Source organism: Eumetopias jubatus, unplaced genomic scaffold (genome assembly GCF_037043125.1).
Source record: "Eumetopias jubatus isolate StellerSeaLion01/CBP00866 unplaced genomic scaffold, mEumJub1_p1.0 scaffold_13, whole genome shotgun sequence".
NCBI lineage: Eukaryota > Metazoa > Chordata > Mammalia > Carnivora > Otariidae > Eumetopias > Eumetopias jubatus.
In genome coordinates, this window is record NW_028274819.1 from 25,563,822 (window position 1) to 25,577,289 (window position 13,468).

Sequence of the window (13,468 nt, forward strand, 5' to 3'; positions counted from 1 at the left end):
GCATGATATCTTCAGAGCACTAAACGAGAAAAATATGCAGCCAAGAATACTATATCCAGCTAGGCTGTCATTGAAAATAGAAGGAGAGATCGAAAGCTTCCAGAACAAACAAAAACTAAAGGAATCTGCAAACACGAAACCAGCCCTCCAAGAAATCTTGAAAGGGGTCCTCTAAGCAAAGAGAGAGCCTAAAAGCAGCATAGATCAGAAAGGAACACAGACAATATACAGTCACAGTCACCTTACAGGCAATACAATGGCACTAAATTCATACCTTTCAATAGTTGCCCTGAATGTAAATAGGCTAAGTGCCCCAATCAAAAGACACAGGCTATCAGATTGGATTAAAAAACAAGACCCATCAATATGCTGTCTGCAAGAGACTCATTTTAGACCCAAAGACACCCCCAGATTGAAAGTGAGGGGGTGGAAAACCATTTACCATGCTAATGGACACCAAAAGAAAGCTGGGGTGGCAATCCTTATATCAGACAAATTAGATTTTAAAACAAAGACTGTGATAAGAGATGAGGAAGGACACTATATCCTACTTAAAGGGTCTATCCAACAAGAAGATCTAACAATCGTAAATATCTATGCCCCTAACATGGGAGCAGCCAATTATATAAGGCAATTAATAACAAAAGCGAAGAAACACATTGACGACAATACAATAATTGTGGGGGACTTTAACACCCCCCTGACTGAAATGGACAGATCATCTAAGCAAAAGATCAACAAGGAAATAAAGACTTTAAATGACACACTGGACCAAATGGACTTCACAGACATATTCAGAACATTCCATCCCAAAGCAACGGAATACACATTCTTCTCTAGTGCCCATGGAACATTCTCCAGAATTGATCACATCCTATGTCACAAATCAGGTCTCAACTGGTACCAAAAGATTGGGATTATTCCCTGCATATTTTCAGACCACAATGCTTTGAAACTAGAACTCAATCACAAGAGGAAAGTAGGATAGAACTCAAATACATGGAGGCTAAAGAGCATCCTACTAAAGAATGAATGGGTCAACCAGGAAATTAAAGAAGAATTAAAAAAAAATTCATGGAAACCAATGAAAATGAAAACACAACTGTTCAAAATCTTTGGGATACAGCAAAGGCAGTCCTGAGAGGAAAGTATATAGCAATACAAGCCTTTCTCAAGAAACAAGAAAGGTCTCAAATACACAACCTAACCCTACACCTAAAGGAGCTGGAGAAAGAACAGCAAATAAAGCCTAAACCCAGCAGGAGAAGAGAAATAATAAAGATCAGAGCAGAAATCAATGAAACAAACCAAAAGAACAGTAGAACAGAGCAACGAAACTAGGAGCTGGTTCTCTGAAAGAATTAACAAGATGGATAAACCCCTGGCCAGACTTATCAAAAAGAAAAGAGAAATGACCCAAATCAACAAAATCATGAATGAAAGAGGAGAGATCACAACCAACACCCAAGAAATACAAACAATTGTAAGAACATATTATGAGCAACTCTATGCCAGCAAATTAGATAACCTGGAAGAAATGGGTGCATTCCTAGAGATGTATCAACTACCAAAACTGAACCAGGAAGAAATAGAAAACCTGAACAGACCTGTAGCCACTAAGGAAATTGAAGCAGTCATCAAAAATCTCCCAAGAAACAAAAGCCCAGGGCCAGATGGCTTCCCAGGGGAATTCTATCAGACATTTAAAGAAGAATTAATACCTATTCTCCTGAAACTGTTCCAAAAAATAGAAATGGAAGGAAAACTTCCAAACTCATTTTATGAGGCCACCATTACCTTGATCCCAAAACCAGACAAAGACCCCATCAAAAAGGAGAATTACAGACCAATATCCTTGATGAACATGGATGCAAAAATTCTCACCAAAATACTAGCCGATAGGATCCAACAGTACATTAAAAGGACTATTCCCCACGACCAAGTGGGATTTATCCCTGGGCTGCAAGGATGGTTCAACATCTGCAAATCAATCAACGTGATACAATACATTAACAAAAGAAAGAACAAGAATCATATGATCCTCTCAATAGATACAGAAAAAGCATTTGACAAAGTACAGCATCCTTTCTTGATCAAAACTCTTCAGAGTATAGGGATAGAGGGTACATACCTCAATATCATAAAAGCCATCTATGAAAAACCTACAGTGAATATCATTCTCAATGGGGAAAAGCTGAGAGCTTTTCCCCTAAGGTCAGGAACGCGGCAGGGATGTCCACTCTCACCACTGCTATTCAACATAGTATTAGAAGTCCTAGCCACAGCAATCAGACAACAAAAAGAAATCAAAGGCATCCAAATCGGCAAAGAGGAAGTCAAACTCTCACTCTTTGCAGATGATATGATACTGTATGTGGAAAACCCAAAAGACTCCACCCCAAAACTGCTAGAACTCATACAGGAATTCAGTCAAGTAGCAGGCTATAAAATCAATGCACGGAAATCAGTGGCATGCCTATACACCAACAACAAGACAGAAGAGAGACAAATCAAGGAGTCGATCCCATTTACAATTGCACCCAAAACCATAAGATACCTAGGAATAAATTTAACCAAAGAGGCAAAGGATCTGTACTCAGAAAACTATAAAATACTCATGAAAGAAACTGAAGAAGACACAAAGAAATGGAAAAACGTTCCATGCTCATGGACCGGGAGAACGAACATTGTGAAGATGTCAATGCTACCTAGAGCAATCTACACATTCAATGCAATCCCCATCAAAGTACCATCCACTTTTTTCAAAGAAATGGAACAAATAATCCTAAAATTTGTATGGAACCAGAAGAGACCCCGAATAGCCAGAAGAATGTTGAAAAAGCAAAGCAAAGCTGGCGGCATCACAATTCCGGACTTCCAGCTCTATTACAAAGCTGTCATCATCAAGACAGTATGGTACTGGCACAAAAACGGACACATAGATCAATGGAACAGAATCGAGAGCCCAGAAATGGACCCTCAACTCTATGGTCAACTTATCCTTGACAAAGCAGGAAAGAATGTCCAATGGCAAAAAGACAGTCTCTTCAACAAATGGTGTAGGGAAAATTGGACAGCCACATGCAGAAGAATGAAACTGGACCATTTCCTTACACCACACACAAAAATAGACTCCAAATGGTTGAAAGACCTAAATGTGAGACAGGAGTCCATCAAAATCCTAAAGGAGAACACAGGGAGCAACCTCTTCGACCTCAGCCGCAGCAACTTCTTCCTAGAAACATCGCCAAAGGCAAGGGAAGCAAGGGCAAAAAGGAACTATAAAAGCTTTTGCACAGCAAAAGAAACAGTCCACAAAACCAAAAGACAACCGACAGAATGGGAGAAAATGTTTGCAAATGACATATCAGATAAAGGGCTAGTATCCAAAATCTATAAAGAACTTATCCAACTCAACACCCAAAGAACAAATAATCCAATCAAGAAATGGGCAGAAGACATGAACAGACATTTTTCCAAAGAAGACATCCAAATGGCCAACAGACACAAGAAAAAGTGCTCAACATCGTTCGGCATCAGGGAAATCCAAATCAAAACTTCAATGAGATAACACCTCACACCCGTCAGAATGGCTAAAATTAACAAGTCAGGAAACGACAGATGTTGGCGGGGATGTGGAGAAAGGGGAACCCTCCTACACTGTTGGTGGGAATGCAAGATGGTGCAACCCCTCTGGAAAACAGTATGGAGGTTCCTCAAACAGTTGAAAATAGAGCTACCATACGATCCAGCAACTGCACTACTGGGTATTTACCACAAAGATAGAAATGTAGGGATCCGAAGGGGTACGTGCATCCCAATGTTTATAGCAGCCATGTCCACAATACCGCCAAACTGTGGAAAGAGCCAAGATGTCCATCGACAGATGAATGGATAAAGAAGAGGTGGTATATATACACAATGGAATATTATGCAGCCATCAAAAGGAATGAGATCTTTCCCTTTGCAACGACATGGATGGAACTGGAGGGTGTTATGCTGAGTTGAAATAAGTCAATCAGAGAAAGACATGTATCATATGACCTCATTGATATGAGGAATTCTTAATCTCAGGAAACAAACTGAGGGTTGCTGGAGTGGTGGGGGGTGGGAGGGATGGGGTGGCTGGGTGATAGACATTGGGTAGGGTATGTGCTATGGTGAGCGCTGTGAATTGTGCAAGACTGTTGAATCACAGATCTGTACTTCTGAAACAAATAATGCAACATATGTTAAGAAAAAAGAAAAAGAAGAAGATAGCAGGGGGGGAAGAATGAAGGGGAGTAAGTCAGAGGGGGAGACGAACCATGAGAGACGATGGACTCTGAAAAACAAACTGAGGGTTCTAGAGGGGAGGAGGGTAGGGGGATGCATTAGCCTGGTGATGGGTATTAAAGAGGGCACATTCTGCATGGAGCACTGGGTGTTATGCACCAACAATGAATCATGGAACACTACATCAAAAACTAATGATGTAATATATGGTGATTAACATAACAATAAAAAATTTAAAAAACAAAAAACAAAAAAACACTGCCCCAGTGAATGCTTCTGTGTTGGGACAAGGCAAGGACCAGCATGAAGCCTGGCTTGACCCTGGTAAATAACAGGACACTAACAACAAGAATTCAAGTAGATTTTGCTTATAACCATTACTCTTTGTACATGCAAAACCGATTGTTTCTTTAACGACTTTTTTTTAATTTTATTTTTTTTTAAGATTTTCTTAAGATTTTATTTATTTTATTTGAGAGAAAGAGAGAACACAAGCAGGCGGAGGGGCAGAGGGAGAAGCCAACTCCCCACTGAGTGGAGATTCTGACATGGGGCTTGATCCCAGGACCCCGGATCATGACCGGAGCCAAAGGTTGACGCTTAACCAACTGAGCCACCCAGGCGCCCCAGAACCTATCATTTTAACAAGAGTCTGACTAGCACAGGAGAGTGAAGAACTGGGCTATGTTCCACGTCAAGGATATAGGTACTAAAATGGACTGTAAAGTTCTCTTGCAATTATAAAATGCCATGTTAAATGCTAAATAAAAATAAAACAATTCTCAGATCTATTTAATTTCATGTTGCTAGACAATTCTCCAGTTTTAAACTTTAGTAAGATCACCTTCAGAGATTGAATATAGAGGAAAAAAAGACCTGATATGTTTTAGGCAGTGTTAGTATGGCTAGGTCCCATGTTTAATCCCACTTCAATCTGAGAGAATAATGTGAGCCACTTGGCTTGAGTTTAAGGCGCTTTTCTTGAGAATTACTTCTTGTAAGATTAATGTGATTTCATGATACACAGCTGTGTTTCTGTTTGTTTCAAGCACACCAGCCATAGGAAACAAGGAACAGCACATGTTAGATGGAAAGAAAGGCAATCAATACTAACAGAGAGAGTGGCTGTTATTAACTGCATACTAAGATGTTAGTTGGATTGAGTTTAGCATGTTATGTTTTTGGTTCAGTGCTTTCTGAGAGGCTGGGCAGTGGGAAGGCTGGGAAGGGAATCAACGTGTTTTCTGAGCTTCAGTTTCCGCTGGGTATACTATGAAAGATAACTGCATAGTCACTTCACAGGAGAGTCTTAAAGAACTCAGACTACCTTCAATAAAAATCCAGGTATGGACATGGACATGCACACACACATACCTGATTAACTACATCTTTTAATTTCCCTAAAGTCTAGCATAAATATAAGAAATCTACAGACAAAAATCCTACTTTGTGCAATAAATGTTTTTGAAAAGTATGACTGAAAAAAATATGTTTGCAAACTGGATCATATCAAACACACTGGGATGCCTCACTATTTAAGAGACTACTTTCAGTTAAACAAACTAAAGATTGTTTGTTATTAAAAACAGTCTCTCCATTATACACAAAGTTCTAGATCCCTGGAGATATGCATCCTTTAAAACAGGGCTCACCATAGCAACCTGCAGGCACACAACTTTTTATTTTTAATTATGTTATGTTAATCACCGTACATTACATCATTAGTTTGTGATGTAGTGTTCCATGATTCATTGTTTGCACGTAACACCCAGTGCTCCATTCAATACGTGCCCTCTTTAGTACCCATCACCAGGCTAACCCATTCCCCCCACCCCCTCCCCTCTAGAACCCTCAGTTTTTTCTCAGAGTCCATAGTCTCTCATGGTTCGTCTCCCCCTCTGACCTGACCCCCTTCGTTTTTCCCTTCCTACTATCTTCTCTTTTTTTCTAACTTATAACGTATTATTTGTTTCAGGGGTACAGTCTTCCACAATTCACAGCACTCACCATAGCACTTACCCTCCCCAATGTCTATCACCCAGCCACCCCATCCCTCCCACCCCCCACCACTCCAGCAACCCTCGGTTTGTTTCCTAAAATTAAGAATTCCTCCTATCAGTGAGATCATATGATACATGTCTTTCTCTGATTGACTTATTTCACTTAGCATAATACCCTCTAGTTCCATCCACGTCATTGCAAATGGCAAGATTTCGGGGTTTTTTGATGGCTACATAATATTCCATTGTATGTATATATACCACATCTTCTTTATCCATTCATCTGTTGATGGACATCTTGGCTCTTTCCATAGTTTGGCTATTGTGGACATGGCTGCTATAAACGTTGGGGTGCACGTACCCCTTTGGATCACTACATTTGTATCTTTGGGGTAAAACCCAGTAGTGCATGCACACAACTTAATCTGGTTCTGTGCCTTATTTCCCAACCACCACTGGCTCTGATTCCTGTCCTCAGGCTCACCCCTAGTGGCTGGGATTTGGTGTCTCCTGTTGTTCCTCTGGTTTTAGAACTCAACCCACTCTTGTCCCATGGCATGAGTCTTGATCCTTGTAAATCCTGACCAGAACTCCTCCCACTCTTTGGGCCTTGCTGCTTCTCTGCTGCATATGGCACTTTACAGGAATCCTGCCCTCTCAAGCAGCCACAGGCCACCTCCCTTTCCTCTCCTCTGCTACCTCCGCTCAGTTTGTTGGTTTTCTAAGCCTGGATTTTTATGGATCTCTCTTTTTTTGAAGTTGAAATCACTTAGACTTATTTACAACGGTTCTTCTGGCCATTTGCTGAAAGGAATGAAAAAAAAAAAAATCAAAACAAGAGAGAAGGAAAATCACCAGGGTTAGCATAGCCTCTAGTCACCCCAGACCCACTGAATCAGCAACTGTGGGGGTGGGCCCAGAACGCTGTAGTTTGTAAGTTCTCCAGGTGATTTTTATGAATATTAAAGGTTAAGAACAACTGGTCTAGAAGAAAAAACGGCATCTGACAAATATTTTGGACAAAATGAGGCTTCTCATTAAGAAGAAAAATTAAGTCTACATTATTGACACAGAAGAACGTCCAAAATATTCTGTGTATTAAAACCATAGGTACAGTATAATTCTTGTAAAAAATCTTAGAGGTATATTTCCACAGGGAAAAATGTCTAGAAGGTTACACACCAAGTTGTTAATAGTGGTTAGCTTGGGGGGAAATTCATTTGACTTTTCCTTTATGAATATCTGTATTTTTTAATCTATAAGCATATATTATTTTATAATTTTTAAAAAATGGTTAATCTAGTCATCTTCTACTCCTCTCTGACAAAACTCAGAGGTAAAAATTAACTCAGTCCCCCGTAGATTTCAGTGTCTGGACTAATGAAGCTTTGTGATGCTTTATGGAATTCTAGAGGAAGTGAGGCAGTGATAGTGCTCAGTGCTCCATGACTCAAATCAGTGCTTCTGTGAAAAGCTCCTGTGCCAGGAAATGACAGGTCATAAAGCCTGAGAGATTCTGCCCTTCTTAAATAGGCCAGCTTAAAAAAGGGATGTTAAGAGTTCTGAGGGAATGCAGAACAGACTAAAAACTTCTCTTGGAAGACAACTATTTGTTGCAAAAACTATGTATATAGTGTCCCATTTTCCACCCACACCCCCCCGCCCCCGTTTGTGATCTGGCAGTCATTCTGCAATGACATTGGACCTTCTTCAAGCTGGCTCCAGGTATATACAGTATATGCATATGGCAGACCAGAACGGGGTCTGAAAATAAAGGAGATCGGTGGAAATAATTCAGGACAAGATAAAGAGAAGATAAAAGAGGTGAGTGTGTAAGCACATATCCAAGATCAAGTCTGGTCCTAAGAAATATCCTTTAGCTCATGATGCACCATGGGAAAATCCTGAGACTTCTACAAGCTGCTCTCATGGGACCACTCAATTTTTTTCACCTCTGGCAAGTTTCCTATTAGAGGCACTCTATGCATTCATAAAGGACCCCAAAGCACTTTACCTGTATTATCATCATGCACAGAAGCCACTCAGTGTAATCTGTATACATCCTCTTGCTCTTCACTGCCTACAAGCATGTGGGTGTGGCAGAAACAGAAAATAACAGTTGTCTCCTTCAGGATAGCTGTTGCCCCAGAAACCAGAAAAACTCGGTAAAAAAAAAAAAAGCTTTCAGTAATCCTTAATAATTAATTAGTTCATCTTTACTAAAGGAAAACTACTTATACCAGGGGTCTTTCTACTTTGAGCTAAGAAAATTGATAAAGGTTACACCAATTTTTTTCTATCAAGATACTCTCTATCTCTGGAGTCCTAACTACACCAGAGGGCAAGAAATATTACCAATGTCCAATACTTTCAATGCTGTATGAAGAGAAAGTTATTTTGTAGATTGGAGACTGCAGCCACCTTCTGAAAAGGCTGTCACTGTCTGTGGCTCTGCCTCGATAGTGTTTCAGATTAGAAAATCGGGGCACAACGGGATTAGACGGTAGAAAAGAGATGAACCCTAGTGCTTGGTCTGCAATGTGACATAAAAGAAAGAGCACAGGTACTGGAGTCAATTTGAAGCCCAGCTCTAAATTATACTAGATTCAGGGCAAATGGCCCCACCTCTTTAAGCCTCAGTGTCCTTATCAATGAAATGGGAATAATATAAGCTACTCTACCAGGTTGTTACAAAAATCACACGTATGCAAGAGCAGAGGGAGAAAAAGAAGTTAGTGTCTAATGGGCAGAGAGTTTCAGTTTGGAATGACTGAAGAAGTTCTGGAGATGGATGGTGATGGTGATGATGGTTGGACAACAATGGGAACACTGAACGCCACTGAACTATACACTTAAAAATGGTTAAAGTGGTAAATTTCATTACGTATATTTTACCACAATTTTTTAAAAAGATATGTAAGGCTCCTAGCACAGTGTTCTGGCTCTCTCAGTGGGTACTCAAGAAATGCTAGTCTTTTCCCCATATAAAGAACTTTAAATTAAAAGAAAGAGGGTGGGGATACAAAAAGTCAAACAAAATTGTGCTCCTTTCCCTATTTGATTGTAAAAGGCTTTGACTCTCAGGCAGAGCCAGCTGGGACCAATATCCAGCAGTGCCCCAGGAAGTCTCTGGGTAGGAGAAGGGAGGCTGTGTTAGTCAGATTCCCTCCGGCATGCTCAGATCCCAGTCCACCCCCACCCCGCTATGGAGTCTCCCAGAATATCAATCTTATAGCTCTCAACATATTGCAAAGAAAGCTGGGAAGCTGAAACCATTTCCCAGACCACACTCCAGGTCATGAGGACAAAAGCATTCACAGTGGCCGCTGGTTGCTCTAAGTGGGACAGAGACAAGACACTAGCGCTGAACACCAACTGGGTGGGTCTGGAGCCTGTTCCAGTCCCCAGCATTAAGATGATCAGTACCTTGGATGCCTTTGACTGAGTTTAATGGACACAGAGGACGGCAGTCTCAAAGGCCTGACAAAGGAAGATTAAAAATGCCCTTGTCTGCAGTTCAGGGAAAACAATTAATGATTATATGTTGCAAGTCATAAAAGAGAGAAGGGAAAAAACAGATGACTTATCTCTAGGCATATTAAAACACTGCTTCTGATAGGCAGGCCTAATTAGATCTCAATGCGATGTTCAGATAGATGATCATTAACATCCCTCGAACTCAGCTCAAGGAGAACGAAATACAATACCCAATCAATTCCAAAACAATACTTACTTTAGGATCTGAGCTCTTGAACTTCAACCTTTCCACCAACTCTATCATAGCCGCCTTCAGTCCGCCTGAGTCTTTGCTCTAAAAGAAAGAAAAGTGAGGGATCATTAGACAGCATCTCGTTGCTCTCTCAAACACAAACAGCATTGCATGGAACAATGAAATGGAAAGCAATTTTTTCTTCTTATTAGCCAAGAGAACTAAATGACTAAGGAAAGCTGCACTGCCCCTCTTCCTCTCTCTATTGGACAAAGAGGGTCAAGACATAAATTGCCCAGTGACCTGAGAGAACTATTGGAATGAAAATTAAATGCAATTTGTACAGGCTGACGCACTGCTTCATCTTAGGGTTCAACTGCGCCAGTGTTCACTGAGGGCTGAGGCTCTGAAAAGAGATTTTGATCTAGGATGTCCACTTTATGACCTAGTGATTTTTATCTTGAACTTCTACATACCAGATACAGAAGTATGCAGTATTAAATATTCTTATAGAAATAAAAACAAAGAAAATCCCCTAAGATTTCATCGGAAATGGTATTACAGTGTACTGGCTGAGTACAGGTTTTTGAGTCAGACATACAAGGTTTCAAATTTGGGGTCTGTCATTAACTAGTGGACTAACCTCAGGTAAATTACTGACTTTCTCAAAACCTCCTGCCCCTTCTATAAAATGTGGATAATAAACAGGGTTATTTTGAGGCTTAACTAGAACAGTGTCAAGGTATTGCCCAGTATGTGGCACACAGTAAGCGCTCAACAAATGTCTCCTATTATTACTACCACATTATAACGATTTTTTAAAAGATATTATTTGACAGAAAGAGAGGCAGACGCTTAATCGACTGAGCCACCAAGTGCCCCTGCATTATAACGAGTTAGAGTAGCACAGTCCAAGAGAAATGTAAGCCACAAATGCAAGCCACATATGTAATTTTAAGTTTTCCAGTAGCCACAAAAATAAAGTGAAATTAATTTCTAATAGATTTTACTTAACTCAGTATATCCAAAATATTATCACTATAACATGTGATTTCAACATGAGATATTAGATACATTTTTTCATACTGTCTTTGAAATCAGCCCAATTCCATTTAGACAAACCACATTTCAAGTCCTCCAAAGCTATGTATAGCTAGTAACTACTGTACTGGTCAACAGAGATTTAGAGAATAGACTCTAGAGCCACACAGCCTGGATTCAAGGCCCAACTCTACCACTAGCTGTGTGAACTTAGGCAAGTCACTTAGCCTCTCTATGCTTCTATTTCTTTATCTGTAACATAACAGCTAATAACAGTACTTATTTCACAGCGTTATAGTAAGATTAAATGAACTAATATATGTCAAGGTGCTCAGAAAAGGGCCTGGAACATGGTAAATGCAATAGATTCATGCGACATTTTTATTATTGTCTGTCTGCCTCACAATATTTTAAACTTTTTTTTTTTTTTATCTACCTATTTGACAGAGAGAGACACAGCGAGAGAGGGAACACAAGCAGGGGGAGTGGGAGAGGGAGAAGCAGGCTTCCCGCGGGGCAGGGAGCCCGATGCAGGGCTCGATCCCAGGACCCTGGGATCATGACCTGAGCCGAAGGCAGACACTTAACGACTGAGCCACCCAGGCGCCCCGTGTTTTAAATTCCTTAAGGGTAAGAACTACGGCTTCTATCTCTGTATCTGTGCCCAGCATCAAGAATGATTTGAAAATCGCTTCTCGGCCTTTTGGCTAAGATCAAGTGTAGTAAGAATGATTTGAAAAAGTCTGCTGAACAAATGAATGAACGAACATGCAATCTTAAGACATGAATGACCTAACTACAATACATGTGTGTAGCATGCTCCAAAATCACATAAATTAGTTTATTTTATCTCAACTCCTGTGTAGCATCAGGTAGGATCATCACCTGCATCTCACCAGTGATGAAAGGAAGCATGAAGAAGTAAAATGACTGACATTTTTTGTGGGGGAAGGGATAATCAAAAGGGAAAATATAAACAAATACTACAAATATCTGTTACTCAAAATTGGTCTCAGAATCAGTAATATTTTCCAAATTTGCAGAACCAATTCCAATCCCTCTAAGGAAATTCTTACTAAGACCCCTTTATGTAGATTAAAATAGACTAGAGCCTCAGTCTTGTTCTACCTCTAACTCCCTTTCTCTCCCAAGTCTATCCAGCAAAAGCCTGGTGTAACATGATTAGATGGGGAGCTTTAGATATGCTCTCCAAACACAGTGTAGTTGACATTCCCATTCTAGTTGGTGTTCTAAATGTTAATAATTTGTAGTTTTAAAATGATGGTTTACAACTCTCCAAATTTCATCACCAATTTAAATCTTTAATCTCTGTGATCTCTCAGCAGACAGCTGGGAAAAAGAATCTGGAGGTCACATACCAGAGAGTGGGTGAGACCTGAAGTACCTAAAAAAGGGTTAAGTTGCCAGACACAATCCTGCTTTTATGAGACGATCAGACAATAAAGCCTGTCTGGTGATATCATTTCTGTAACCTGCTTCTCATTGGCTGAACAAGCAGGTCACTTGTCCCTGGAAAGCTCTCTTCCCCCACATCCCAGCTGCCAGCGCCCATTTTAAGTTCTTCAGCAAAAGCCCTGATATATTATGACTTCCCCCCTGGCTCTAGAGAACAGAAAGGAATGCACCAAAACTGTGCCTTAAAACATTCAGAAAAGACACAGAACGACGAAGGCATCCCTCAGAAGCAGACGGCACTTTTGCAGGCAGATGTGCCTTGTGTGGAGAGATAAGGGAACCCTCAGCCTTCTTTCATAAAAATATAGTGTGTCAGCAGAATCCTCCCTCCTTTCACCAAGCATCAGCAGCACTGCCTACCCAGGGGAGAGACAGAGGAAGATGCACTGATATTCTCCCTTCCAGGCCCCCACCCCCGTTTTTGAGAATTATTCTCAGAGATTAACTGGGGTTCTACATTGAGTCAGCAATACCCAGTTTCTAAATGGGTGGTGAAGAAAATATTCCTCAATGGCTTTCTTTTCTACCCATAAAATAAGCAGATGGTCAGAAAGGAGAGGCTCCACTGGGCAGACCTGCCTCCAACAGCTGCAGGGCTGGAGCAAAAGTATAAGTGGATGACGCTGGCCCCAGATTCACCAGCTTTCTTTCCCCACACACTTTCCGTACCTCAAAAAGCCTTGTATACAGATGTTCGCGCTAGTACACACTCAGCAGTCACCCTTGGTCACACCTGGGACCTAGTAATGCACACGTCAGGGGTAGAGTCTAATGGCTTGATCCATCTTTGGGAGGACAGACTCAGAAAGAGGCTCTGCAGGCCTCAAAAGCAGGTTCATGACATTTCGGCAGGTAATTCTTGGATCCTGGGTACTGGAAGAGTAGTCAAGAAGGGTATGGGCAGAGGCCCTCTAAAGGAAGGGCCCTCTAAAGCATGCAGCATAGGGTAGGGGTGCAGGGTTATCTA

At 40.8% G+C, this 13,468-nt stretch overlaps 1 protein-coding gene and 1 pseudogene across 4 annotated transcripts in view; one reads left to right on the plus strand and one right to left on the minus strand.

Annotated features, from left to right (window-relative positions):
- TRIM44 (TRIM family member 44) overlaps positions 1 to 13,468 on the minus strand; it is a 117,928-nt gene that overhangs the window by 86,298 nt on the left and 18,162 nt on the right. For 3 of the 4 annotated variants that reach the window (XM_088018167.1, XM_088018168.1, XM_088018169.1), the window contains exons 2-3: positions 10,009 to 10,086; positions 8,290 to 8,355 (exon numbers count right to left, since the gene is read on the minus strand). In XM_088018167.1, coding sequence (XP_087874293.1) covers positions 8,290 to 8,355; positions 10,009 to 10,086 — 144 coding nt within the window. The remainder of the gene's footprint in view (positions 1 to 8,289; positions 8,356 to 10,008; positions 10,087 to 13,468) is intronic. The other variant, XM_088018170.1, reaches the window with a different exon arrangement.
- Positions 11,713 to 11,781, plus strand: LOC148162618 (U2 spliceosomal RNA; annotated as a pseudogene).